This window comes from Furipterus horrens, unplaced genomic scaffold (genome assembly GCF_987537825.1).
Source record: "Furipterus horrens unplaced genomic scaffold, mFurHor1.1.pri manual_scaffold_3, whole genome shotgun sequence".
In the NCBI taxonomy this organism is placed as follows: domain Eukaryota; kingdom Metazoa; phylum Chordata; class Mammalia; order Chiroptera; family Furipteridae; genus Furipterus; species Furipterus horrens.
In genome coordinates this window covers 29,272,908-29,300,814 of record NW_028327173.1, presented here as the reverse complement: position 1 = coordinate 29,300,814, position 27,907 = coordinate 29,272,908, and the positions used below count along the sequence as shown (strand labels likewise).

The 27,907-nt window shown below is 52.6% G+C and overlaps 2 protein-coding genes across 2 annotated transcripts in view; one reads left to right on the top strand and one right to left on the bottom strand.

The window, feature by feature from the left end:
• The first annotated feature begins 1,045 nt into the window (after window positions 1-1,045).
• On the top strand, window positions 1,046-3,774 carry HYI (hydroxypyruvate isomerase (putative)). The gene is made up of 8 exons (XM_090269277.1): window positions 1,046-1,294; window positions 1,371-1,482; window positions 2,514-2,628; window positions 2,832-2,910; window positions 2,999-3,048; window positions 3,151-3,220; window positions 3,359-3,493; window positions 3,616-3,774. The coding sequence occupies exons 1-8, from the start codon at window positions 1,096-1,098 to the stop codon at window positions 3,687-3,689; spliced, it is 834 nt and encodes a 277-aa protein (XP_090125403.1). The 5' UTR covers window positions 1,046-1,095; the 3' UTR covers window positions 3,690-3,774.
• The window catches only part of SZT2 (SZT2 subunit of KICSTOR complex), a 55,421-nt gene continuing 31,282 nt past the window's right edge, over window positions 3,769-27,907 (bottom strand). The window contains exons 38-72 of the mRNA XM_090269278.1: window positions 27,775-27,862; window positions 27,566-27,637; window positions 27,200-27,401; window positions 26,339-26,438; window positions 20,832-20,961; window positions 18,659-18,811; window positions 18,473-18,575; window positions 18,279-18,384; window positions 18,082-18,193; window positions 17,328-17,446; window positions 17,058-17,222; window positions 16,710-16,794; window positions 16,397-16,558; window positions 16,143-16,310; window positions 15,661-15,794; window positions 15,066-15,232; window positions 14,849-14,946; window positions 14,633-14,765; window positions 14,389-14,519; window positions 14,153-14,253; window positions 13,903-14,079; window positions 13,433-13,700; window positions 13,249-13,328; window positions 13,037-13,162; window positions 12,712-12,911; window positions 10,715-10,805; window positions 10,392-10,472; window positions 10,235-10,309; window positions 7,760-7,973; window positions 7,223-7,376; window positions 6,959-7,081; window positions 6,444-6,849; window positions 6,209-6,325; window positions 4,739-4,807; window positions 3,769-4,630 (exon numbers count right to left, since the gene is read on the bottom strand). Coding sequence (XP_090125404.1) covers window positions 4,487-4,630; window positions 4,739-4,807; window positions 6,209-6,325; window positions 6,444-6,849; window positions 6,959-7,081; window positions 7,223-7,376; window positions 7,760-7,973; window positions 10,235-10,309; window positions 10,392-10,472; window positions 10,715-10,805; window positions 12,712-12,911; window positions 13,037-13,162; window positions 13,249-13,328; window positions 13,433-13,700; window positions 13,903-14,079; window positions 14,153-14,253; window positions 14,389-14,519; window positions 14,633-14,765; window positions 14,849-14,946; window positions 15,066-15,232; window positions 15,661-15,794; window positions 16,143-16,310; window positions 16,397-16,558; window positions 16,710-16,794; window positions 17,058-17,222; window positions 17,328-17,446; window positions 18,082-18,193; window positions 18,279-18,384; window positions 18,473-18,575; window positions 18,659-18,811; window positions 20,832-20,961; window positions 26,339-26,438; window positions 27,200-27,401; window positions 27,566-27,637; window positions 27,775-27,862 — 4,854 coding nt within the window. The 3' untranslated portion in view covers window positions 3,769-4,486. The remainder of the gene's footprint in view (window positions 4,631-4,738; window positions 4,808-6,208; window positions 6,326-6,443; window positions 6,850-6,958; window positions 7,082-7,222; window positions 7,377-7,759; window positions 7,974-10,234; window positions 10,310-10,391; window positions 10,473-10,714; window positions 10,806-12,711; window positions 12,912-13,036; window positions 13,163-13,248; window positions 13,329-13,432; window positions 13,701-13,902; window positions 14,080-14,152; window positions 14,254-14,388; window positions 14,520-14,632; window positions 14,766-14,848; window positions 14,947-15,065; window positions 15,233-15,660; window positions 15,795-16,142; window positions 16,311-16,396; window positions 16,559-16,709; window positions 16,795-17,057; window positions 17,223-17,327; window positions 17,447-18,081; window positions 18,194-18,278; window positions 18,385-18,472; window positions 18,576-18,658; window positions 18,812-20,831; window positions 20,962-26,338; window positions 26,439-27,199; window positions 27,402-27,565; window positions 27,638-27,774; window positions 27,863-27,907) is intronic.

Below are 27,907 nucleotides of genomic sequence, written 5' to 3'. Positions count from 1 at the left end.
AAAACAAAAAACAAAAAAACACCCCACTATCCTGATTGGATGGAATGGAGCCACTCTGATTGGTTAGCAAAGATTGGATGGAAAAAGATACCAGTTCTATTGATTTAGTTTGGTCTTTAGGAGCTCATATAAAGGTTGACTCAGGTTGGAGAAGCAGGATGCTTGGCAGCAAAGTCTGTGGCTTTTCTCTGAAATGCAGCTCAAAGCAAACAATGACTGCTCGCCTCCGGTTATAAATTTGAGCCCAATTAACGATGAGTCCTTTTTGGTAGGTATGTTTTTCTCTGGGTCAGCACTTCCTTGCCCCTCTCTCCTTTCTCATGTATAACGCCTCTGGGTAGCTCTGTGCTTGCTAGAGGAGACGTTGCCTGATTCATGAATTGCTGAGTAAAGCCAATTAGTTCAAATTTACTAAGTTGAATTTTTATTTTTGGGCATGAGAAATGCTCGCAAAATTATATTAAATAAAAAGCAGGCCATAAGACCACATATACAGCATTATTAAAAATTTCTAAGAAAAAAAACTGCACGTTTATTTTTTAATCTGTAAGAAAGTTAATGTGTGAGTGGTGCGATAACTGCTGATTGAAATATTCTTTACTTGATCATAAGCTTTCAAATGTTCCATAATGAACAGATGCTATTTTTATAATGAGGAAAAATATTAAGTATATGTTAAAGTCCCATTCCTGCATTTTAACTGGGCCCTGGAAGCAGCCTGGCTCTTGTCATCCCAACCTCAGCCAAAGGCGCACCCGGGCTCTCCAGCTTCTCCCTGCCTGCGACCGGGCCGCACTGCCCTCGTTCTGCCCTCTCGCTTCTCCCCGCGCTTCCCTTTCTCCTCTTTTGAAACAGTTCAATTTTCTGTACTGTCCACAGTTTTTACAACACATTGCTTTTCTCACCAAAAAACACACAAAAACAAACCAACCTGCAGAGACCGCACGACCCTGACTCGCGGCGCCAGCGCGCCCCCGCACGGCCGGCCAGGGCCGGCACCTCCGCGAGCTCTCGCCGCGCCCTCTCCGGCGCTCCGCTGCTTCCGCCTTCCGGCCGCCGTGGACTCTGCCCTGCGCCCGCGCTCCCTAGCCAGTTATGGCTCCGCTGCGCTTCTCTGCCAATGTGTCCTGGCTGTTCCCCGAGCTGCCCGACCTCCCTGCGCGGTTGCGGGCAGCGGGCAGCTCGGGCTTCGATGCCGCCGAGGTCGCCTGGCCGTATGCGGAGCCGCCGGAGGCGCTGGCGCACGCGTTGCGAGAAGCCGGGCTGAGGCTGGTGTTGATCAACACGCCTCCGGGTGCGCGGTGGGGCTCGAGGCCGGGAGCTGGGGGCCGGGTGGTTGAGCAGAGAGCTGAGGCCCGTTCTCTCTGCAGGCGATCGAGAGAAGGGGGAAATGGGGCTAGGGGCCGTTCCCGGAAGGCAGGCGGCCTTCCGAGAGGGGCTGGAGCAGGCTGTGCAGTACGCCAAGACTCTGGGCTGTCCCAGGTATTCATTCTATTCTTTCCTCCTCCCCCTCGATGACCCAAGACCCTGCCGCATGTGGTTCGGGGTGTGGGAGATAAGGACCAGGTGTTGAGGCTTAGAATTAGAAGTCTGAGTGCACTGGTACTTCTCCACCCCTGCAGTCCCCATCCGTTGTAAATTGCCTTCGTATTTTATTTGTGTGTCATTCTCAGTTGGCAACTCTTTCATGCTTCTTTCCTGCCGAGATCCCATGCTGGGAGCTCAGCCTGACCAGGGAGATAGCAAAGTAAACAGAAAACGGAGGAGGGCTCCATTCAAGGATGGGTCAATTCACAGAGGCGGTAGGAGCAGAGTAGGCACCGACCATCGGGAATTAGAGAAAGCTTACTACAGATACTGTTCAACTGGGTCTTAAGTAGTAGGCATTAGCGTGATATAAGGAGCAGTCCAGGCAGGGATGCAATGGCCAGAGGCAAGAGGAGGCGTGGTGTGTTCAGCAGAGTTCAAGTGGTAGCTTGTTGGGGTTGCATGTGGCTGAGAAAGATCAGGTGATGGCCAGGGAGGTGAAGGCTCCAAGTGGGCTGATCAAATATAAAATCCTGACGGTCAAATAGGCCGAGAACTGCCAACATTATTGGTGGAGGTGGGGGTGGAGGGAGACAGAAATCAGGTGAGCAGCAAAGAAACAGATGCAAGACGTAGAGACAAATGCTAAGGGTCAAAGTAATTTCTAAAAGGTGAGACTTAAGCTATGTTTGTAGGCTGAGGTTGAAAGTACAGGGAGGGTTAAGTGAAGGACTGAGGTTTCGGAGGCAGAAGGATGTGGAGGGTGGGTTGACCCTCAGAAGGGCTGTGGGGAAGGACGTGGCCTTAGCCTTAGGCTGACCCAGGAATGTGAGGCTTGAGCTTCAGGCCAGGAGGTATGGACTGGAGACCAGGGGGGCCAGCATGGGTGGAGAGCAGCTCTAAGAGGTACACATCAAGGGCAAGGGAGTGAAGGCCCTGCCTCTGGGATGGCCTCTGCAGCCCCTGCAGCCCCACTTCTCCCACAGGATTCACCTGATGGCTGGCCGAGTACCCCAGGGTGCTGAACGAGCAGCAGTCAGGGGTGAAATGGAGACAGTTTTTCTGGAGAACCTGAGGCATGCTGCTGGGGTTTTGGCTCGGGTGAGATGACAGTGAAAACACAGACACACACTACCATGAATGTGTCCGAGTGGGTGCAGAGAGGGGTGCACAGTGTGGAGGGCAGCCAGGCACAAGGTGGGGCACTGGCCCAGGTCAGAGGGATTGGTGAGGGGCTTGACCAGTTACTGAAAGAGGACAAACCTGGGGGAAGAGCTCTATTCACAGATCCAACATGGTGCTAGGAGAACCTCGTGGGACTGCTGGAGCCCATTAACACCCGCATCACTGACCCCCAGTACTTCCTGGATTCGCCCCAGCAGGGTAGGACCCTAGCCCTGTGCCGCCTCCTGTCCCTTTGATCCTTGTGCTTTTTTTGAGTGTCATGGGCCCCTCCTGGTTTCTCTCCCAGCGGCAGCCATCTTACAGAAGGTCGGAAGGCCCAACCTCCAGTTACAAATGGTATGTGGGGAAAAAGCAGCACTTATTGGAGGGCCCGTGTTCTCCAAATCTGGGAACTGGTGGAGGTTGAGGGGTGTTCTGACTGTAGTCATCTCTGCCCAGGACATATTCCACTGGCAGATCATGGATGGGAATCTGACAGGGAACATCCGGGAGTTCCTGCCCATTGTCGGTGAGAGGGTCCCTTTCTCGGCTCCGTCCTCCTCGGCTGTGCTGCTTTCTCTGTCCTCCCACACTTTCAAGCTGCTGCACCTGTCCCTCAGCCTTCAGCAAGAGCCTGGGCCTCACATTTGCCCATATCTGTCCCCAGGACATGTGCAGGTGGCACAGGTCCCAGGCCGGGGGGACCCTGGCAGCCCTGGAGAGCTGAACTTCTCCTATTTATTCCAACTGCTGGAAGATGAGGGCTACAAAGGCTTTGTAGGTTGCGAGTACCAGCCTCAAGGTGAGGGTGGGCCAAGGTTCCAGGCCTGGCCTGGGGGAAGGGAGAACAGGAGGGGCAGGTACTGGACAAAGGCTGTTTTCCTCCTTTTGGGTTGAGAAGCCGCTGCCTCCTTCTCCCTGCAGGAGACACAGGGGAGAGCTTGAGTTGGCTCCGTTCCTACTGGGATAGGCAGGGCCACCCACAGGCTGGCCAGTGAGGATCTGCAGTCCACCCACATGCCTGCTGGGACAGTGAGTTGAGCATTCTGAGTATCCTCTGAATTAAAGACAACCTGCTAAACATTTTCATATGTGTGTGTTATTAGGGACGGGGGGACACACAGTGTCTAACTCTTTGCTTTCTCAGGATTGCTTCCCTCCTATTGAGAAGAGACACAGCTCACGCTCACGTCCTCCAGTCTGTGCAGTGTTGCTGTGGAGATGGGAGCACTTTGAGTCCACCTCCTCATGTACAGATGAGACACCAGTGTCCAGAAGCAAAGAGACTTGCCCATGCTCACAGGTGCATCAAAGGCAGGGCTGGGACAGGGACCAAGGTGTCGTCTCAGTGGCAATGTCCAGGAGGGATGTCCCAGTGGGAAACGAAGACCAGAGAGCTCAAGGTAGGAGGCAGGTGGCTTGGAGGCAGGATTCAAGCAGAGGAGCTCCAGGGTGAGTACCTGCCACCCAGTGTAAACAATTCCTGGGACTCTTACCAGGTGAACAGGAAGGAGTCCCCTTTTGGAAGGGCCCAGGGGCCCAAGGAGATGGGAACCTCAGGGAGTTGACCTGACCTTCTAGAACCCTGGGTTGGTCAGCAGCTGCCAGTGTTCAGGGAGGGCAGCCCCTGCTGCCAGGCTGGGGCTGCAGACCCCCCAAATATACTCACAAATCCTTTGGTATCCCTCAGTGTCCAGGCTTGTGCTGGGTCACAGAGGGCCAGTCAGTCCTGCTTCAAGTGGGTAACCTTAGAGATCCATGATTCAAGGGACAGTGATACTCAGCGGTCCCTCCCTCAGAGGAGACGGGTCCAGAGGGTGAAACAGGCTGTGTTGATGACAGATTCAAGGTGATGGTAGGTGGAGACCAGCTGGGCAGGGGGACTCTCGCTGTCCTGGGGCTGTACTGGGAAAGGCTCTCGGAAAACCACTGTCAGAGACTGTGAGGAACACAGTGGGGTACATTGGTGAGAGGAAGGCAGGGGTAGGGCATTTGGGGTACAGCCTCCCACCAGGCTGACACAACACGCCTCACCCCCTGTTCTCACCGTCTTTCCCAAGTGGGAATCCAGAAATACTAGCACAAAACAGTCAGTGAACTTCTGGTTTAGCACAACCTGCAGCAAAAGACAAAATGAGATGGGGGACGAGGTTTGTCTCATCCGAGGAAGCACAGACCCTCCCTGAGGGCATCCTGGGAGCGAGGGGGACCAGCCAGAAGGACTGCTTCCATCTCCACACCTGACTGCACCTGCACTCCATGGTCACCCAGAACCTCATCTCCAAATTGAACCCCATAGTCATCCTCACTGGCCCCATGAGCCTGGTCAGCCTCACCAGACTGAAGGGAAGGGGGCCTGACTGGAAGGTTCCTGAAGTCATCTATCCAGGGGCCCTGCACAAAGTTGGCACTGAGGCCCAACACTGAAGGAGTGCTCTGCCCTTGATATGACCCCTCCTTGCCTTCTGTCCTGTCCCAGATCCTGTCTCTGACCTCTCCTGGGACCGTCCCCTCCTATCTGTCTGCTCCTTGTGCTCAGCTTCACAATCTCTTCTGGGGCGATTTCTTCTACTCCCAGGGCTGCAGCAGTGACTCCCGTTCATACAGATGCTGCCCAGATCTCTCTCCTGAGCGCCAGTCCCTGATGTCCACAGAAACCTTCTGAGCTGTAGTCTTAGAAGGTCCTTGTAAACCTCAGACTGAACACCTTGCCCTTCACCAAGCTCACTCCTGCTTCAGCATTCCCACCCCAGGGCTGCGTCCTCTGCTCACGCCATCCACACTGCTGCAGCCCTTCACTGACAACCTTGGTTTCTCCAGATGACCTTCAGAACACCTTGAAACTAATCTTCCCCACAAGCACTAGGCTGCATCACCGCAAACCAACTGCTACTTTTTCTTGTGAAGTCGTCTCTTGGGTGTCCCCTTTCCTGGGTCTCCTTGGGCCCATCTTTCTAGTCCCTAAATCCCCCCACGTGTGTGCCCACTGCCATAGCTCTTTTCTCTCTCCCTGTCCTTCCCAGCGGTGCTTTCAACCTCTACCTGGGGACCTGGTGAAAAGGCAGATTCTGAATCCGTGGGCCTGGAGTGGGGCCTGAGAGTGCATTCTGGTATGCTCCCAGTTGGTACTGATGCTGCTGGTATGATGGCCACACTAGGGTGGGGGTGGGGGTAGGAGAGGTCCTTTCTGGGACTTCGGCATCCAAGAGCAGCCACTGAGGAGGTTCCAGAACTTGGCCCTCAGGATGTCTAGCCAAGGAAGGTTTGTGTGTTTGTGAGCTTTTGAAGGCAGAGCTCTAGGTTGTTCTCAGTGAGTGAACCACACGCCATGGCTTGCTGCTCAGTGCTCATGGCTTTTTGTTTTGTTTTTCTACATGTCTATTTGCAGTCTCATCCATCAAACTCCAAAGCAGAGCTTGTTTGATCAGGCTAGGTTCCTTGAGGGGAACACCTGCCCTTTCTCTAATGAGGAATTCCGGTGACTCCCACCTTCTAGAGAAGGGTCAAGGGAACCTACCAGATACTGAGTTCCCAAGTCTGGGCTCTGGAAATGGCGACAGCTCTGGGGAAAGCGGCTCAGGAGAACCTTGATCAGGCTCTGGTACCAGGAGACCGTCATAGACAGGAAGCAGTCCTGGGGGAGGGTGCACAGGCCTGGGTCTCCTGTCCCAAAGCCACCCTGCACGCACCACCCTGGCTGCCCATGGATTCCTAACATCCATCCCAGCCCCTTCTGACCCACAGTTCCATACCAGCTGGGGGTCAATGTCCCCAATGGATTTGGCATGGACTGCTTCCAGGAGCTCCTCCAGCTCAGCCAGGGCCAAACGCCCCCCGAGCCGCAGCCGATCAGGCCCTGGGGGCTCCAGCAAGAAGAGGCGCTTCCAGAGGGTGTCCCTGCGGCAGTGCCCTCCAGCTAGCCGGACCAGCTGCGCCAGCCGAGACCGAGCCACGCCCACCTCTGCAGCCAGTGGGGGAAACAGAGGAGCTGGTCCAGGGGCCAGACCAACCCCTGAAGCCTCCCTAGGGCTACCAGCTGAGCTCCCAGGAACCTCTGGCTCAGGGGAAAGTCTGGGTGGCTTCCGGAAACGGCGCAGGTCAGCAGTTAGTCTGGGGAAGAGCTCTCGTTGGCTGGTGAGCACCACAAAGAACTGCAGCCTGGGGTGGGGAGGAGGCAAGAGTGTAATGGTTACGGCAGGAGACATACAGGGCAAGGGCAGAGGGCAAACAGGGCAGTGGGCACATTCAAGGTGGGGGATCTGCTTACCGCAGAACATGTCGCTCAGCCTCTCCTTGTTCCTCAAAGGGTGCAGCACAGTGACAGACAAGCAGGGACACATCGAAGTCATCCTGGTGCCGAAGTCCCTCAGAGTCTAGGTAGGAGCCAGAGCTGTGTGGTGGGGAAAAGATGTCAACCCTGAGGTTCTAATGAAGTCAACCTCACTTCTGCCCAAGAAAACAGGGGTCTCCTTACTGCAAGAGTAGCCCTGACTGCAGCTCCACCAGAAAGCACTGGTGTCCCCCTCCTCACCTGTGCCATGCCGACACCAGGGCATATTCATTATGTTCTGGGCCCCCTGGCCGGGCCATTCGCAGTGGCTTCATGTGGTAGGAGCTGGCATGGTCAGCCACATAGTTGTACAGCTGGTGTGCAGCAATGAGTGGTGTGGGGAGCTCCAGGGTCCCTAAGGGGCAAATTACAGGAGACAGTGAGCCTGGGATAGACACACCAACCTGGTGGGTTAGAGGGGGGGAGTCCCTAAGGCTCTGACTGACAGGCAGCTTGGTCTGCCTTTCTGGGGAGCTCCTAAGGTCCTGTGAAAATTAACATGGGACAAAGTGGCTCAGGACAGACAGTGGGCAGGGTACACGACATAGGATCTAAACTTCGATATGAAATATACTGTGAAGAAGTTAAGACAGAGATGTGGGGACAGGGTCCAAGTGATATGAGGCATTGACAACATGGGACAGAAAGATGAGTTCTGGCCCTAGAAAGTTGTCCCACCAGTTCACACCTTGTGGCCTGTTTTTTGGGGGGTTTACTGGCTTGCCCTTGGGCACTGACCTTGATAAACGTGATTGCGACCGAAGTGGGGCCCATCAGGGTGATGGGCCAGGAAGTGCCGCAGAAAGGTGGTGAGATGGTAGCCATGCCGCAGCACCAGGTGGGCGCCCAGCACATGCTGGTGCACGAGGCGCAGGTGGAAGTCATAGCTGAACGAGTGCACATGCATCAGGTCCCGCACCTTGTCACACTCCTCAGTGAAGAGCATGGACAGCTGGGGAGGTGGCAGGGGCTGGGTCAGTAAATGGAGTGCAGGCTGCCAGCACATTCCCACTTCCCTCTTCTTGTATGGGAAAAGACAGCTCAAGATTTGCCCTGTTGCTGTGGGCTCCCTCCACCAGAACAGCTCTGGGAAGTCCTCATTACATTCCCTTTTTTTATACTGTATTGTCACTGTTTATATGGAACTGACCATTCTGAGGTGGGATTTTTCTTTAACCTGTATCCCCGAGTCCACTAAAGTCTGACACAGATTCATTGATGCGAAGATACTTGTTGAGTGCCTACCTGGTAATGTTCTAGATGCTGGGAATACACTGGGAAACAAGTCCTGCCCTCGGGAGCTTCCATTTGAGTGGCAGGGAGATAAGACGATGAACAGTAAACAGCGTAAATGAGTACACAGTACGCTAGAAGATAGTGTTGTGGAAAACCAAGAAGTAAAGCGGCTGCCATTTTAAACAGGGTGGGCAGAGTAGGCCAGGTGTGTAATTTTTACTATCAGGAAGTTTTTGCTGGCCCCTTACCATCTCTCCAGCTTTATTTTCCCATCAAACTACTGGCTCTTCCCAAGTACTGCACACAGACTCTGCCCTTTTGTACCTGCTGCTCTCTTGGCCTGGAATGCTGCTGTCCCTGACCCCCAAGCCTGGCTTACTCCTTACTGGTAAGCTTTGTCTGGGACATCCTGCCAAGGCAAGGCTAGGCCAAGGTGCGTCTCCTCTAATTGATCTGTGAAGGAAGGAAGGAAGGAAGGAAGGCAGGCAGGCAGAGAGACGGAGCTGATGCTTCTGTTGGTGGAAATCACCATCACTGAAAGGGTGTTAACCACTGGCTCTATGGTGCTGGAATGGCAGAATCTACGTGAGCACTTCTCTGGGGACCTGACGCATAGGAGTTAATAGGAAAGGACACACATGACTGTAGAAGAAGCAACCTAGGAGTCAGAGTAGCTGCTTAATCTTGGGTTAAGTCATAATCTATCTGCTTCAGTTTCCTCACCCACCGTAGAGATAAAGTTAAGAGGCAGTGTGAAAAACACAATGGCCAAGAATGACCTTCAGAGTCAGAGAGACCCAGTACTGCCCCCAACTAGCTCTGTGCCCTGGGGCAAATTAGTGAACTTCCATGAACCTCAGTTTCCTGATCTGTACAGCAGGAATAAAACTCCTCTTCACTTAGTGTATATACTAAGCACTTAATAAACAGTAGCAATTTAGAAATCTAAGTAGGGTTAGAGATTAGCTATGTGGAGGCAGAAAGCACCAAGCTGGATGGAAATCAGGGGGCAGGGAGCCAGAAGGACCTCAGGAAGCTCGAGAGTAATGGGGGTGGTTCCTTCCTGCCAGTACTACAGCCCAGTGTGAAGGACCATCTGCCCATTCACAGCTCCTTCTGAACACTGAGGCTCACGTAGGTTCCCGCACACAGTCACCAAGCTTTTCTGGATCACACTATCCTGTGACGACTGGACTAGGAATCCACACCCCAGTCAAAGGCAATCTTATGTGGGCTGGATATGAGCTGCCCAGGTATAAGAGGGGTCTATGTTGTCTGCGCTGGAGGGTGACAGACTGGGACCAGGCAGCTCCTGACCTCTCGGAAACTAAATGTGACACCAAGGCAGGCATGGGCCCTGGAAGGACATGCGAAGCAGCCTGACAGAGCTGAGCGAACTCGCTTACGGGGGCTTCAGGTCCTTGACCTCACTCGAACGTCTCTCTTATCTGAGCCCTCCTGAGTGCTTGGCCCTCGTGTGGCGCAGGGGCCCCACCTTGAGGCAGACAGACAGGCACAAATAACTCAGTGACAGATATACGTGTGGATGGGAACTCCAGCCCACATTCTAAGTGTCAGTGGCCACACCGACAATGCCAGGCTACCCCCAGCTCTCGGATGGGTCAGCACTCCCCATGGCACCGACCCACCCACGTGTCAGATTACCTGCTGCGCTCAAAGGTCCACACTGTCTACCAGCTATGGTTATGGACTGGCCACAGTGCCAGGCTATCAGTGCCAGAATGACCATGGCCAGACCAGCCACTGTGCTGGACAGCCTTCTGCCCTCTTGCTACAGCTCAATACAGCTGTGGACCACCTGCAGAGTGACACTGGTGATGGTCTAGTCACCCTAGCCAGCCACAGCACCAGATCATCACTGAGCCAGACGGCCCGTGCATTCCTCTTGCTGGCCACAGGGCCCCGGGGATACACTGACGAGGCCTGGGACCCCACGTTCCCATCCCCACCACACACCTGAGAGTTGACGGCTTGCCCCATGGGGATTCGGGAACACTCTAGGGCAAACTGTTTCACACAGAAGTAACAGCCCTGGAGAGAGGATGAAAATGAGGTCAGGAGGGCATGCGCCAGGTGGGTCGGGCTCTCCCCACTCAGGGCTCCTCCTGCTCACCTGGAAAGCCAGTTCCATGAGGATGATGCCCCCGGGCAATGCCCGCTGCAGGTGGTAGGTGGTGACCGGAGAGCCAGTGCTCTGAAGAAAGGAAAAAAGATGGGTTCAGGGCAAGGGGTGGGGTTCACCGGCTTCAGATCAACAGGGAAGAAGTCTCTTGGGACGGTGACTTTAATGGTGTCAGGCTGGGATCAATGACCTCAGTCTTCACCCAGGGTCACTGACCTCCGGCCTTGGTGAAATAATTCAGACTTAGTGACACTGGTATCTGGGCCATCACTGACTTTTTTCACTGTTGGGGAAGGTAAATGATGATGTGTTACCTTGGGGCTCCCGTCAGTCTTGGTCTTAGGGCAGGAGAAGGAGCCCCGACCCTCTGTTCCAAGGAAAGCCATGGCCCGCAGCCGGCTGGTGCTGCAGAAAAGGAAGAGAGACGAGACATGGCAGGCCAGTGGGGCGAAGGTTTATGGCTATAAGAGTCACAGTCATTTCATGTGGAATTGTCTGTAGGCGAGGAGATGGCCCGGAGAGGGAAGGATCTGCTCAGGCACCACAGAGAGTGACTGGCAAGGCTGGGGCTGGAGTCCAGGTCTAGACTGCGGGGCAGGGCTCCCTCCACAGTAACTGCTGCTTTATGGGGAAGTGTGAGCAGTGCTCAGGCAGAGGGGGCGACCAGGCCTTTTCTACTTGTGAGAGGAGGGTAGGGCCACAGAGGCTGCTGAGGCAGACAGAGGCCACATAGGCAGACACCCATGAGGGGATGCAGATGTCTGCTCGCTGGGGGCCTGAGATTTCATTAGGAAAACTCAAGGAGATGCCTGACACGTGGTTAGGTGCCCTCCCCTCAGAGGGAAAAGGGGCTCCCTCCTGCCTAGGGAATGGTCCTTTCAGCACTCCCCAGGCCTACTGTTCTTCATGACTCAGCTCAGAGGCAAGGGGAGAAGAGAAACAGGGAAAGTACTGTGAACAATAAAACAGAAAGGGCCAGCGGGCCCCAATCATCATACTTAGGAAGTACGAGCCGCCAGAACTCGTGGGGGGTGGTGGTGGTGGTGAGGGGTGGGGGGATGTCTAAGCCTCTGGTGTAAAGAAATGTCCCCTTTAATCCTTAAGGAAACAGGGACACAGCCTAACTAGTGCTTGGTGGTAGTTCAAGACTGGTGACAAAGGAAGGCCTGACTTTAAATTTTGCTCTAGAAACATTTTTAAAACTAGTGTATCTTTCGCTTTAAAAAGGAATTCAGATTTCTGATAAATGAATACAAAATAAGCAAACTGAAGTCTCTCAGAGAAGCTCCTACAGCTGGGACCTGGCCAAGGGTAGCCAGCTGAGCAACTCCTTCTCCGGTTGTCACTGAGAAACAGGGCGTAGGGTCCCAGAGGCACAGGCCTGTCCTCTCTTCCTGAGGCCTGGAAAAGAGGGGCAGCCGGGAGGTGGAGAGCTGGTTACAAAACGCAAAGCAGTTGGAACTGGCTTTCTGGTCCAAGGTGGTGTCTTGATTGAGGAACTACAATTACATTTACCAGCTTGAAAGGGCATCAAACTAAAAACAGAGAGGAGAAAATAAACTCACAAATCCAGAGACAGGAAAGTAACTATGTGACATGAACAGATACTTTTCCACCAGCCACTGGGAAGGAGCTGGATCACAGAATCAGGCTCAGATGTTGGGAAGAGCACAGAGCAGGGCCACGGAAATGGGGATTTGAGATCTGATACAGGAGAAAAGGTGGTTGTGGACTTGTCACTGAGCTCTGGGGAGGTGGAAAGTGGTGGCAGGGGGGCTGCCTACTTTCCAAGACTCCTACCTGTGACTAGTGGCCAGTGAATGAACGTGACCAAGAACGGGCTGGAGGGCAGTGGTATAAGTAGGCCCAGTGCAGTGGTTCTTGGTGAGAAAGACCACTAACTTCAGTGAATGAAGGACTTCCTGGGTCACGAAGCATGAGAACCTCAGGAGAGGTCAATGGGTGATCAGGACAGGAATCATTAAGACCCGGGTCCGGAGCATGTAGCAGGTCCGTGTGCATGCACGTACACCAGCATGTGAGCATGTGGGTTGTATGTGTACACAAGCTCTGTGAGGATGTACACAGTTCTGTGAGTTCCCTGTGATGTGTGACAATTATAGGACGTGCGTGAGGGCTACATGGAATAAGTGTCCAAGGTCCTCGTATACGTGTGCTGACCTGGTGGGGTGAACACGCACAAGGCCCGAGCTGTCCTCACAGAACCCATGTGAAGAGAGGAAAGGCGAGTGGCCACACCTGCAGTGGAGGAGGGGAGGAGAGAAGGAGGGGGAGGAGGAGATGGGCTCACCTGCGGGCGGGTGACGGGGGCCTCAGCGGTACCAGCGCAAAGCCCATGCTCTGCAGATACTGCACGTACTGCTGCAGGAAAGCCAGGCTCAGCTCCTTCAGCCAAGGCTCCTCACGGGTGCCTGCTGGAGGCACCTCCAAGGCCTCACAGCTTGAGGGGGCCTCTCGGCTCCCAGGCCCTGACTCAGGGCGATGGCGCCGCTGCAGGAACAGAAATTAAGAAAGGCTCTACTCGCTGTTAGCCACCCTGCTGGAGGTGGAGGGATGGAGGTCACTGTGGGGTAAAGAGAGGTACCGGGGGGAAATCCAGGAGTCTTGAGCCTCACCTGCCCCTCGGGGGGCCCACAGGTCTCTGGGGGCCCATGCAGCCAGGCAGCTGGGTCAAAGAGCAGGGCTGTTGCACAGTAATGTACCAGGCGGGATGACTGCTTCAGGGTCTCCAGCTCCCCAGCCTGGGAAAATGGGGCAGTGAGCACCAAAGCGGTGGCCAGGGAAGTGTCACAGGATGCTCCGGAGGACGCAGGTTTGGGCTACTCACACTGATGGGCATGCTGGCTGGGGTGGACCGCTGCTGCCAGGTTACAAACAGGTTCTCCATCTTCATCTGACGCTCCAGCTCTGGGGGTTGGAAGCATTAGTAGTGGCCCCCAGGACCTGCCATCCCTCTCCCTCCCAGACTCCACAGATTGCCCGTGCCCACTATCCAGCCCCAGTGCCCTCACCTCTGCGCTCTGTCATCTTGATCTCCAGGAACTGTTGTCCGTGGTAGGTGACAGGATCGGGGGGTCTGGGCACAGAGCCGAGTAAGGCACTGGGGCGAGCAGTGGTGATATCCCTCAGGGCCTCATCGAAGGGGAACGTGTCTAGGGGAAGGGAGCCCCCGCCCCGAGAGGACCCACTCAGCCGGCCTTGCTCACGGCTCAGAGGGGGGCTTGCACTCCGGATGAGGGTCTCTGCATCCACTGTTGGCAGGAGGAATGGGTTTGGCTCCTGAAAAAGATGGAGCCTCACAATGGGTGCATGGCCTTTCTCCTCAGACCTTCTCTCCTGCCCAATGGCCTCTGCTCTCAGACTCCCCCTCCTTAATACCTCTGCCCTTAGTCTGTCCCCTCTCCCCGCTTCCCAGCTGGTACTTCCTTAAACCAACCCCTCAGAAGCCAGAACCAGAGGAAGGAGCCTGAGCAGCAGGCACCTTTTCATCCCGCACTGGGAAGTCCAACTGGCCATAATGATGGAAGAGTCCCAGCTTCTGGCTGAGGAGGCAGAAGACGAGGTGGGCGCGTGCATTCTGCCACTGCACGAGGCGAGCCAGCGCTCGGCCCAACGCTGCTCCCAGGTCTGGAGCCCAGTTGTAAGTCAGCAGCTGTAGCTGCAAGTCAGAAGTCAAGGTCAGTGAGGTCACAGAACCTCTTCTCCCACCCAGCGCCTGGCCCCACATCTACCTTCTTATCCACGACCTCCAGGAGCAAGAACCTCTGCCGGGGAGCATTCCGCCCTGAGCTCCCGTCCCCTCCTGGCTCGAAGCGCTGCAAAGCTTTGGCAGCTACAGGGTGGGGATGGGGGAATCTCAGTGAGGGTCTGGAGACAGAGCCCCCTCAATCCCATCCTGCCATCTGCAGGATCAGAGACCAACCCTTCAGTCACTCTAAACCCATCCTCCCCTAGGCCATGCGCTCACCCTGCTGGGTTGGTCTCCTCCACTGCAAGAAGCTCCTTCCCAGAAGCAGCAGATGCCGCTCAGCTGCAGGGCGGGGCGTTGGGCCCAGCTGTCCAAGGGAACAAGGACTGAAGACATCTGGCTCTGAACTCCTAGTGGGAGGGGGGGACATACAGAAAGCAGACTGCTCAGTCTCATCTCCTGGCATCACCTCCCTGAGCCTAGGCCCCCACGCAGTTCAGCCCCCATGGGACCCCACACTCACAAATGCTGCTCAAAGACACGAACACTGGTGTCTCCAGCCATTGAGGTGACCACAGTGGTGAACTCAGACAAGATGGATGGCAGGAGGAACCGGGACACCATGTGGGTGGAGCTCCTGGACACTGAGGCGCAACCTGGACCCAGGGTAAAGAAGTCATGGTGGAGCTGCAGGATGGGGACCAGGCTGAGGATGGGAGTGGGAGGCGGGGGGTCTCACCAGTCTGGACCATGAACTCCATCCAGCGCTGAGTAACGTGCGCGAACACAGGCTGCAGGGTCCCCACCTCGCCCTCTTCCAGCTGCATGGTCTGGCGTCTGAAGACATAGCAGGAATAAGAACCTCACACTGACACCTCACATGTATGTGTTTGCATAAACACAAGGCCCACCTGCGGTTTCACACCACACCCCCCCGACACAACACACACATGCACCTTTGTCTCTGGGCTCCAGTTTCTGAGCCTGCTGCCCGCTCAGTTCCACCTGGAGTTCGAACGTTTTCAGTTTTGTGACGCCTCCGGCCCCGAGTGTCTTCTGGCCGATCCAGGACAATGTCATCGGTTGTTTTGGGGGAACCCAAGTCCCCAGATTCTGTTTTACTCTGAAAGCAATGCAGTGAATGAGGAGGGGCTACTGGGAAGGGGAACAGGGTGGAGGATGGAGGCATCATGGAATGGTAACAAGAGCCTAGAGGACATGGAGGCCCAGGTTCAGCCCCAGTTTCACTGGAGGCTGACTAAGCAGACCTGGGTAAGCTGCTCAGCTTTCCTGAGCTCCAGCTGCCTCACTGGTAGAAGCTCTGCTAATCTTGCACGTTGCAAGGATATGGTAAGTGGAAGTGAAGGCACCTCCTAAGCTGAGGCTCTCAGAGAATTTGCCGCATTCTGCAAACTCCTACCCAAGGGACAGAGTAGTTTTATATATTTAACAGGGGATCTGAGGCAAGGCCTGCAGGGCAGTGTAGGTGGAACTAGCAGGCAGCAAGAAAGCAAATGCCAACTTCACCACTTCCTCCCATTCCCCCATTACCAGCATATCCCAGAAGCTACGCCGGCCAGCTTTGCTGGGGGGAGTCACAGGCTCCCCAGGAGCAGGCCCAGGGGGAAAGGTGCTAGCGCAGCCTGTAGGACTCTTGGTTTCCAACGACACACTCCTGAGACTTCCTGTGGACACCAGACAACACAGATGTCTGTCACTAACCATCTGTCAATCCCCACAACCTAGCCTCAAAATTGGCATGACAGTGATTTGACACTCCCTCTACAGGGTAGTGAATGACAGTGTCTGCTATTGATAGAGCATGGCTGCAGGTGTTTGTGTGAAGTGCATTTCTGATATTTTCCTCTCAAGGCGGGTGAATTTAAGCATGGGTACATTTCTGCTGATGTAGGGAAGGCAAAGGACAACTGCAAATATGTATTTCAGATGGAGCCTTTGTGATGTCTTCCTAGACTCCTGCACCTGAAACACCATCCTGCCTGGATCTGTGACACTCTCTGGCCCCCACATACCTGGGGACATGTCCTCTGTGCACAGGGAGGCTGGCAGTAGCCGCAGCTCCATGATGGCATCAGCCAGGGCCTGGCGAGCTGCTCCGCGGAGCTTCTCTTCCAGCTGTACAATACTGATATTCCCTTTTTCCCAAACATCCAGTCGAAGCCGTGGGCCCCCATTATGAACTGGAGGAAAGAAGGAGGTCACTTGAGGGTGCCCCCAGTTCCTACAGCATTAATTAAACACCCCTCCTGTAACCAAGCTGAGTCACCTGAAGAACTGTCTGGCATGACTGGGCAGCGAGTGACCTGGGTCAGCTCCTCAAATTCCTCCTCTTGCAGATCTGGGGGCCCCGGAGAAGGGGGGGGACACGATGCCAGTGAGATGGGGGCCCCTCCCTCGTCCACAAAGGCTAGAGTGATGCAGGCAACTCCTGGGTAGAAATCCACAGAAAAACTCAGGTCTGGGACTTACAGATCCCCCTGCCTCCCCACACCCCCTGCTTAAGGGCAAGGCTGGGAAAGGCCCTCTCAGTCACAAGACTGGGAAGGGCTTTCCCACACCTGGTAGTCCCCACACTGTACCTTTGCCCCCAGTACCCTGTCCACCAGGCTTGTTATACAAGTAAATGTCCAAGTCGGGGAGGCTGCCCTGTGGTGGGAGTGGATGCTGGGGAGAGAACAGCCAGAGGCGACTAAGACTAGGCAAGTGGGCAAAAGCCATCAGGGAATGGGTGTCTGGTCGGGCATGGGGAACACAGGAAGACATAGGTAGATAATAAAGGTGTATGTGGGGGAGGGGTGTACACAGGTCCATGGGCAAAGGTACACACCAACATCTGTACAAAACACTTACACTGTAAGAGCGTGTGTGTGTTGGGGTCGGGGGAACTGTGTGCATGTGGGTGTGGAAAGAGGTGGGTGAAACCTCACCTGGAAGTGGTTCCGGCCATTGGTGTCTGTGTACTTGGGAGAGTGCAGGAAAATGAGCAGGTTTTGCCGCAGGTACCAGGCCAGGGCAGGAAGCCAGGGCCGGCAGGAGGGAGGTAGGGCCAGATGCAACACCTCTGACGGGAGACTTCCAGGGGGCTGGATGAACTGCAGAGAGTGGAAAGGGGAGTCAGAGCTGGATGAAGAGGTGCCAGCTGAGCCTGTCTTGCATCTGCAACTGCGCCATGGCAGCTGTTCGGGGAGGGAGCTGACCTCCACGTCAGCTGGTGTCAGCTTGCAGTTCCGAACGAGCATGACTGTGATGACATCCAGAGTGGCCTCGTCCAGGCGCCGACGCAGAACCCGGACCAGCTCATCCGTGATCTCAGGGCCTTGACACAGCCACGGTGGGAAGGTGGAGACTGGCTGAGGGTCCAGCTACCCCAAACCAGCCCTAAAACCCCAGACTCAGATGTTCTCCCACATACCAGAGGCAGCCAGCACTAGGGTCTAGTTCTGCCAAGCCACTCACTGTGACTGTGGACAAATGAGTCTCACCTCTCTAAAGCCTCAGTGCCCTTAGCCACGAAATGAGAATTATAGCATCTATCTTGTACGTAACCATCTTAGCCCAAGAGCTAGTGCACACTAATTGAGCAGTAAATATTAGCTGGAAAACCCTTTGCCTAGTAGACACCTCGGGCTCAACATGTCTCAAATCGAACCCGTCATCTTCACCCCCAACCCATCCCTGGTGTCCTGCCAGTGGGGCCTCCATCTATCCACATATTCACCAGGATAGATACATGGGTGTCAACTTTAGTGACCTCTCTTCCCTTAGCTCCATTTCAGTCGACTATAGTTCCTACCCCCTAAATATCACAGCAGTCTGTCACTCCCACACAGCTCCTCTTTGAGGGAAGCCCAGAGCACAGCATGAGTTGGAGTAGGAGGGCTCCAAAAGAAGTCCCAGAGACTTCTGGAACCTCATGTGGCCACTCTCCTACCCTGCCCTTGCAGTCCTTACCCGCCTGCCCTACACCATGCACCAGCAGCTGGATGTGTCTGTCCACTTGGCCCACAGGACGAGCAGTATCTGTACTGCGGCTGGAAGCCAAGTCGAGGGGAGAACGAGGACCCTGTAGGAAAACTCTGATCAGGGCCCACTCCAGGCCACGAGGCCTGAGGGAGCATGGGGCATCAGGGAGTGGAGGTGATACATGCCAAGGCTTCCTCAGAGGAGATGGGCTCCTGGCTTCGGGACAGAGCTAGGGAGGGGGGCAGAGCATCGCCTTCCCATGGCCGCTCACTGCAGGTCGTCTCCAGGAGCCTGGGAGAGAGTGGCAAGGTCTTTGGACATACCCCTCCTGTGCCACCCATGATCCACGCTTTACCCTGTCTTCCCAGGGCCCACATACCGAAGATAATACACAGCCTTTGATGCTCGCTCCTGGTAAACAAACATGTTCTTCCGGTTCACCACAGAGAAGGCATTGAGCACAGAGCGCAGGGCCTGGATGGCTGTGGGAGTAACGGGGGCTCGGGAAACTCTCTTCTCCAGAGCCCCCTCCACACCCCACCTGCCCTCTCATGCCGTCACATACCACGAGAGACCCCCATGCTGGGCCCCATTTTGAGGCGTGAATGGACCCGAATCACGGTTCCCCACACAACGTCACAGGAGAAATGGCCAGGGACAAACTGCATGGTGGCTGCTAGGTACCCTCGGGGTCCACAGCTCTCATCAGCAGCATAATCTGATGGGGGGAAGGGAGACAGTGGATCAAAACGGGACCTGGCCCTCTGCCCTCACACACTTCTCACCTATACACTGGTCTCCTCACTCTCACTCCCCCGGCTCCTCGGCCCTATCACCCTGCAGGGGAAAGATGGCCCTTTTGGGTAACCAGGTAGGACCATGCTCTTAGGAAGACAGGTCACAGCACAAAGGTTTTTAGAACTATCTTAGGGAGATGTTAGGGAGCCAAAGAGAAGTTTCAAGGGAGGCAAAGCATGAGGAAGTCCTGAAGATAATGCTACAACACCCTGACCCTGTCAAAATATATGTCAAAATATAATGTACACCCCAACTGTGTGCTTATTGGGAGCTGCAGCAATAACCCCTTAAAACAAAAAAGTATGACTGCTTACACACACCTGCTGCAGACTGGGAAAACTGTGTCTTGTGCTCGGGAGGACAACTATCCCAAAGACGCCAAAGGGTGGCGTGGCAGTATGCAAGAGCCCACAGTCACAGCCCAGCGCCTCCTCTGAACCTTTCCGGGTTTCCAGGTTGACACAAAACCCAACGGTGGCAATTCGGTTTCCCAGAGAAGCTGCTATCAGTTGTGAACAGTGCTTAGGAAACCCAGGAGGCTGCAGAGCCTGCAATGGAATGCTGGTTGCTAGGGGTTTCAGCAAAACTACAGGGAGAGACTTAAATGAGGAAGGGATCTGCCTAGTGTCTGACCGGTCTAACATCTCAGGCTGTTGGAAGTCACTGGGATGTAAAAGTACCGGGCTGTCCTAGCCCATTTGCAGAAGATGGCATCAAAACCCCGGGAAGCCTACTAATTGCAGGAATTCTGCTTTGATATGGACCACCCCCCAGGACGTGCTGAGAGATGCACTCTCCAGAGCTGTCAGGAACGTTCGTCTACAGACTTGCTGAGAATGTTAAAAATAAGGAGTGGTCTGATTTAACTTTCAAACCAGAAGGGAGAACTGAAAAGGAATGGCATGATTTGTCTTTCCACTATGACAGTGATTTTCAACCTTTTTCATTTCATGACACACATAAATTAATTACTAAAATTCTGTGGCATATCAAAAAATAGATATATTTTTTGCTGATCTGAAAAAAAAAAGGTATCATTTTGATTCATTCACACCGGATGGTTATTGTATTGGCTGTTGTCATTTTTTTAATTGACAATCCAAGGGAAATAGAGGTCAGCACCCCTGACTAAATAGTCAGGTATTGTATGTTTTAAAAACTCTTGCAGCACACTGGTTGAAAATCTCTGCTCTATGCATTGGGGTGAGAAGTCATCAGGTGTAAGAGAAGGAAACAGAAGTGTGGAGACTTCAATTACCATCCCAAGCAGATTACCAAGTTTCCTAACCATGATCAGAAACACCAAAGGGGTCTTGTGCCTGCATGTATGGTGGGACAGCCAATCAGAGGGCAGGCCTCTTAGCTGTCAACCGGCCTGCTTGTCCCCTACCCCTACCCCTTACTTCTTGGCCCTGTCTATCACCATGCAGGAGAAAAATGGTCACTTTGGAAAACAAGGCAGGGCCAGGCCCTTAGAAAGACAGGTCACAGCTGGTGCCCCTTCAAAGACCCCTCTCTCCAGTATTCTTCAACCTCTCCTTCTCTTCTGGCTCTTTTGCTGTGGAACATAAATGTGCTCAAGTCTCTATTTTAAAATTGCTGCCTTGACCCCCATTTCCTTTAGTTCCCACCATATCTATTTTGTCTCTCCCTTCAACTGCCAAGCCACTTGAAAGAGTGGTTATTCTCTGCTCCAACTATCTAACATCCCTTCACTTTTCAATTTCCTCTAGTTTGTATTCCCATCTCTTCACTGAAAATACTTCCCCTGAAGTCACTGATGAACTTGAAATTGTCACATCTAGTGATCCTTTTGTGTCCTCTCCTTCCTGTTCTCCCAGCATTACTTGACACCAATGACCAAGTAATAGTGACTCTGCCCTCAGCTTCTCACCAAAGTCTTTGATAAAGGAAAGGAAGGCTCCTGAGTGGAACCTCACCATCGTTGAGCAGTGGTGCCCGCTGACGGGAGTGGAAGGGGGTCTCGCTGCGCCACAGATCTTCTTCACTCTCGGCCACCAGAAGAGAGTTACACACATGACTGTCATGAAGATCCTGAAGAAGCAGCCGCTGGGAGAAGGAGTAAGGTTATCAAAGAACTGGAATATTCCCTCATATATTGATGGTGGTGGTGCGAGGTGATCAGAGGCTGGAGAGAATGCCCATTATCACTGGGAGAGGGGGACGGTCAGAGGTCAAAAAGATCATCAGTAATCACTGGGAGGTCAGAGATGGTATCTAACAGTCACTGGGCTCAGGGCTCCAAGCACTGGATCCCAGCTGGGAAAACATGTCCTGACTTCCAGCCAAGATGGAGACGTAGACAGACATGCTGCGTCTCCCTCCACAACCAAGAAGAAATACAAGTACCTCAAAACTAGAAACAACCAGAAGTTCCAGAAAGTCAAAGTGCATGGAAGTCCAGCAAACAAGGATAAAAAGAAGAAATACTCATCCAGACAGGTAGGAGGGGCAAAGTCCAGGCGGAGAGGATACAGTGTGGTGGTGGCAGCAGTGGCCGGCTGGCGGAAAGTACAGTTCCACGTTTTAAAAAGTCAGGAGAGACACCTGGGGAGCGTTCCCAGCTCCTCACGAGAACAGCTCACTGTCCCAGCTTCGGGGAAAATCAAGCCTCATTGCCTCTGACTGTGTAAACCAGTGGGGGTTGAGACAGAGGCAGAAACTGCCGGTCTCAGCAGAGTCCGCTTGTTTAAAGGGCCCCCACGGTCCTAGAACATCTGCAGACCAACCCACTCTGGGAACGACGGCCAGAGCAGCAGCTAGAGGGGCTCCAGTCTGGTGCAGAAGTGGGAGAGGTGCCTGGAAAAGGGGCGAGTGCTGGGCAGGCGGCATTGTTCCCTCTCAGACCCCTCCCCCACATACAGCGCCACAGTATGGTGAAACAGGTTGCCTGTTACTGACGAATCCCTAAGGCTCCGCCCCTTACAACGTAGTAGGAGCAACAGCTCTGCCTGGGACACGGAAGCAAACAAACACTGGAGACTTCTGGCCAAGATGGAGGCATAGACTGACATGCTCCGTCTCCCTCCACAACTAAGAAGGAATACAACTACCACAAAACCAGCAATACCCAGATGTTTCAGAAAATAAATGGGACACCATCGGAACTTCCGGCCAAGATGGAGGCTTAGACAGACACGCTAGGTCTCCCTCTACAACTAGAGAGGAATACAACTACTTCAAAACAAAGGATAACTAGAAATTCCAGAAAATAAAACTACACGGAAGCTCAACATATGAAGTTATAAATCAGCGGTGCCATTAAAGAGGGCAAAGCTGTTTGTGGAGCGGCGGGGCGGCGAAAAATCCCGGCGGCAGTCAAGCCCCTGGCAGTGCGCGACCCCGGCGCTGGGGAGAGCGGCCACCGCATCGCCTTGAACAGTGAGGCCCAGGGGGGGCGGGAGGACGGATCCCGGTCTCCTAGCTGAATAACTGTGTGAATCCATCTTGGACCCCCGCCCCCAAAGAAAGAAAGCACCACAGGGCTGCGAAATAGGTCGCAGACAGGCGCCGGTCGCTGACTTGTGACGCGTACACAGGCACTGCCCCCGACAGCCGGCCCAAGAAAACAAAACACATCTGTCAAAATGTGGCAGACAACTATAGAAATCCCGGTGACACAGCTCACCAGGCAGCAGATAGAGAACCTGACAGATGAACAGATAAGAAACCTGTCAGAGGCTCAGTTCTGGGCCATTGTTATCAGGTGGCTTACAGAATTCACAAAAGAGCAGGAAAAAGATAAGAAAGAAGCGAAAAACTTTCATAACGAAAGGAACAAAACCGCATACGAGACAGATGGTGAGGAAAAAAAATCCAGAGTTCATTTCAACAAACTGGAATATGGAGAAGGAACAAGCAGTCAACCAATGCAGCGAGAGGAAATGGGAAGCAACAACGAGAGGATCAGAAACCTCTGGGACAGCTATAAAAGGCCCAACATAAGAATCATTGGTTTGCCAGAGAATGAGGAAGATGAACTAGAACTTGAAAAATTGAGTGAAAATATAATAAAGGAGAACTTCCCAGACTTGGGGAAGGGAATAGACTTGCAGGTCTAGGAAGCAAGGAGAGTTCCCAAGAGACTGGACCCAGGGAGAACCACTCCAAGACACATTACAATCAAAATGTCAAAAATTAAAGATAAAGAGAGAATCTTAAAAGCAGCAAGAGAGAAGAAAAGAATTATGTACAAAGGGGTCCCAATTAGACTATCAGCTGACTTCTCAAGGGAGACCCTACAAGCAAGAAGGGACTGGCAAGAAATATTCAAAGTAATGAAAATCCAAAACCTACAACCACGAATACTCTATCCAGCGAAATTGTCATTCAGAATAGAAGGACAGAGAAAGTGTTTCCAGGACAAAATAAAACTGAAAGAGTTCATTAGATCCAAACCACTGTTATATGAGATGTTAAAGGGACTGGTTTAAAAAACAGAAGCTAGGGAGATGAAACAAAGGCAAACTAAATAGGCAACGAGAGTGGAAAAGGAACTGTGGGTACGGGAAGCATATTGGGGGGAGGTCAACAGGGAGGGGGAATGGGGAAAGGGAGGGAGATGATATAGGAATTGGGGATCAAGGTAGGAGGGAATGGAATAGACAGAGAGAGGTTGGGAGGAACTGTATGCACAACTAATGGACATAATCTAAAAGGGGGGGACAACTGGAGGGAGGGGGGCCACTGGGTGGAGGGGAGCAGAGGGAAGGGAAATCGGCACAAATGTAATATTTTAATCAATAAAACACATTAAATCTGAAAAAAAAAAAAAAAGAAAAGAAAATAAATGGAAGTCCAACATATGAAGTTATAAAGAAGTGGTGCTTGTCTGGACAGGTAGGAGGGGCGAAGCCAGGGAGGAGAGATCAAGCTGTGCTGTCCGCGGCAGCAGCAGCAATGGAGGCAGGACAGTGGTAAGCACAGACACTTGTATTTAAGGGGAGGCAAGAAGCACCTGGGGAGCACCCCCGGCTGCAGACCAGAGCCGTCAGCTTTCGATTCCAAAGCTGGGGAAGGCAGACCCCCATTGCCTTGGACTGTGAGGCCTGGAGGGGATGGGGATGGAGGAGGAGGCTCCTGGTCTCTCAGCAGAGAGTGAATGGCAGGAATCCATCTTGGACCCCCACCCCCACAGAAAATGCCCAGTTGTGATGAGTGCACAGGGCTCCGCCCCCTATAGCATAGGAGGTGTGACAGCCCTGCCCAGGAAGCAAAGGTAAACACAAAACCATTCAGGATGGCACAGATCGTGATAGAGATCCCAGTGATGCAGCTGACCAGACAACAAATTTCTAATCTAACGAAGCAGCAGATAGGAAATTTTTCTGAGGCACAGTTCAGAGCTTTGCTTAAAAAAGTGCTTATAAAACTAACAGAAGATCTTAAACAAGACAGGGAAGAAATGAAGGCTAGTCCTGCTGAAATGAACAAAAACACTTATGAAACTAGTGGTGAGGGCAAGAAAACCAGGGATCAAATAAACAAATCAGAACATAGGCAAGGAACAGTCAACCAGTGCAGAAAGAGGAAACAAAAAGTGAGCAAAACGAGGAGAGGCTCAGAAACTTATCGGACAGCTTTAAGCAGGCCAACATCCGAATCACAGGGTTGCCAGAAGGTGAAGAAGAACTAGAAATGGAAAAGTTATGTGAAAAAATAATGAAGCAGAACTTCCCTAACTTGGGGAAGGAAATAGATTTACAGGTCCAGGAAGCACAGAGAGTTCCAAAACAATTGGACCCAGGGAGAACCACACCAAGACACGCTATAATCAAAATGTCAAATATTAAGGATAAAGAGAGAATCTTAAAAGGAGCAAGAGAGAAGAAGAGAATTATGTACAAAGGGGTCCCAATAAGACTGTCAGCTGATTTCTCAAAAGAAACTCTGCAGGCAAGAAGGGACTGGCAAGAAATATTCAAAGTCATGAAAAGCAAAAAATCTACAACCACAATTACTCTATCCAGCGAAGCTGTCATTCAGAATAGAAGGGCAGAGAAAGTGCTTCCAGGACAAAGTAAAACTGAAGGAGTTCATCAGATCCAAACCACTGTTATATGAAATGTTAAAGGGACTTGTTTAGGAGAAAGAGGATCAAAACTATGAACATTAAAATGAAAACTGTATCACAACAACCAACAAGAGAAGCTAGGGAATCGAAACAAAGGCAAACTAAGTAGGCAACGAGAGTGGGAGAAGAATTATAGGTATGGGGAACATTACGGGGGAGGTCATCAGGGAGGGGGAAGGGGGGAAAGGAAAGGAGATGGTACAGGAATTAAGAAGCACAGTAGGAGGGAGTGGAGTAGACAGGAAGATGTTGAGAAGAACTATATGCACAACCAATGGGCATGGACTAAGGGGGGGGGCGACAACTGGAGGGAGGGGGGTCACTGGGTGGAGGGGAACAAAGAGAAAAGAAAGTGGGACAATTGTAACAGCATAATCAATAAAGCATATTTAAAAAAAAAAAAAAGCTAGGTATCTCTCAGGAAAATGGCTGTGCTCCACTGAGTCCCATCCCTCACCCCCAAACCATGTGCTATGGGGAATTTTGGGGGACCCACTGTGTGACATTTTGAATAGTTCAATTTTTCTGCCATCTCCTTTAAGGGTAGGTACTAATGGGCTGGGTCATAGGTGTGCTTTGGCTCTGACCTCTTACCTCTAAGACTGAACTTTCACATAGCTACATCCAGCCATTTACATATTATTTCTCCCAAACCACCACCTCCTCTGAATTTCCTCATTCTATCCACATTTATACCATCCAATCCCATAAGCAGTTACTGGATCATTTATATGCAAAGCATTATTTCAAGAGGGGAACAAAGGGAAAAAAATTGGGACAACTGTAACAGCATAATCAATAAAACATAATTAAAAAAAAAAAGAAAAGAAAGAAAACATGTCCCTTGTCTTTGCCAGAATCTGCTCACCATCCTTCAGGTCTCAGCTGAAAAATCACTTCTTCTAAGAAGCTTTCCCTGACAGTTCAGATGGTCAGAGCCTGCTGTATGCTCTCAGAGCCATCTGTACTCTTCCTTTGCAGAAGTATTCACAATTGTAATGAAAATAATTTGTGTGATTTAGTTGTTCATTATCTATCTCTTCCACTTGACACAAGCTCCAGAATCAGGGTTTCCCCTCTTGTTCACCATTATATCCCTAATACTAGCACAGTGTAATGAGCGGGAACATCTCAACATCTCATAGGCCCTGGGAGCGTGTGAGAGGAACCCACAGTACTGAGAGTGGGTTAGGGAGAGTTCCCTAGTTTGTGGTGAGTCTGGGGAATAAGAGCATCCCAATAACTGGGGCTCAAAGATGGATCAACAGCCTCTGAAAGTCAGGGTCCTGGGAATTCCTTCCTCATCTGGGCTGTGACCATGCCTGGAGAGCCCTGCCCCTGGTTGCCCCTTACCTGGTTGACCTCCCTGCAGATCTCCCCAACTCGCCTCACCAAGAGCTGCTGCAGGTGGCGGCACTCAGCGCCCGGCCCCCCATCTTCTCGGATCAGGCTCCTAGGAAGGAGAGATGGATCAGACACAGAATTGCAGTGAGGAGAAAACCGTGAAAGGAGGGTCATGGGAGCTGGGGCCAAGAGGACCCATGAAAAGGAAGTAGAATTGAACAAAGGTAAGTAAACACAACAGGAAACGGGAGGGATGGACTTCTCAGTAGCAGCTCTGGAAGTCGAGGCTCCATGCCTGCCTCACCAGCCTCCATACGGGAACCACACTGAGGCGTCTGTCATGCAGCTCACCGCGTCTTTATTCTCAGGAGCAGTATTTCACCAGACGCTGAGGTATGAATCCTGGCTCGGCCACTTACAAACTTTGACATTGGGGCAGTAGTTACCTTACCTGTGCTTGAGTTTCTTCATAATAATATAAGGATAATAACACTTTGTAGAGCTGTTTACAGATTAAATGGGCTGATTCAGGTAAAATGCTTGAACAGTACCTGCCACTTAGTAAGCACTTGTTAAATACTGCCTATATTCCTTATTTTTATATATTAACTTCTGAAGCTGCTTGCTCTGAGCTACGGATGCTTTTAATGTTCAGCGAGGATCCAAAATTCCCATCAGCTTTTTAACTCCTTTAGAGAAGTAGAGTGACATGTTTTGCTGCTACTTGTGGGAAGTGGTCAGGAGCCCCCAACCTTAGAATAAAAGTCAGACCCCTACCCAAACCCTTTAACAACATTCAAGAGGTGACGTGGGACCAGGGAGAAGAGGCTAATATCAGAGTCAGGGTATGGGGCCCTGGCTTCTCCTTACCGTGCATGTGCATACACTTCTACACGATCCTGCAATATCCGGACAATGAGCCAGAAGTCAGGTAGGCAGGGCCCAAGGAGGCCTGAGAGTGAAGGCTGTGGAGGTGTCAGCCCAGGCGGGGTCCGCAATGTGAAGGGGGCCTTCTCACCCAGGGTCTCATTGGGACCCTCACTGTCAGAGCCACTGCTGCCACCATCATAACCTGTGTCAAATGTGCTCAAGTTCAACCCCATCCTTGGGCTCATCTGAGTCTTGATGGGCCCCTCCAGGTTAGTCCCTTCTCATGCTCCCTGCCCAGACCTTTCGCAGTGCAGCCCTAAGTCCATTCTCATCAGTGAGAGTCCTTCACCCCCTGCCCCAGCTTACCTAGGTGGTCTGAGTCCACACTGCCCTGACTGGACATGAGGCTTAGTCCCTGGCTAGGCCCAGGCTGGCTCCCTGGGAAGAGAACGGAAATAAATGCCTGGAGCCGTTCTCAATCCCACTTAGGACTGCCTTCCAAAATGGAAGCGGGTCCAGGGATGTACATGTTCTCGGTCTTAGCCCCAGGCTCTGCTGCCCAAGTCCTCTCTTACCTCCCTGTGGCAGGCTGGGCGGACTGATGAGGGAGGGGCCCTCAGAATCCTCTGGGGAGCCAGGGGCTTGGGGGCTGGCTGCCAGGGCCTGAGAGGAGGAAGTCCAGACTGAGCACAGGCCCCACACACCCCA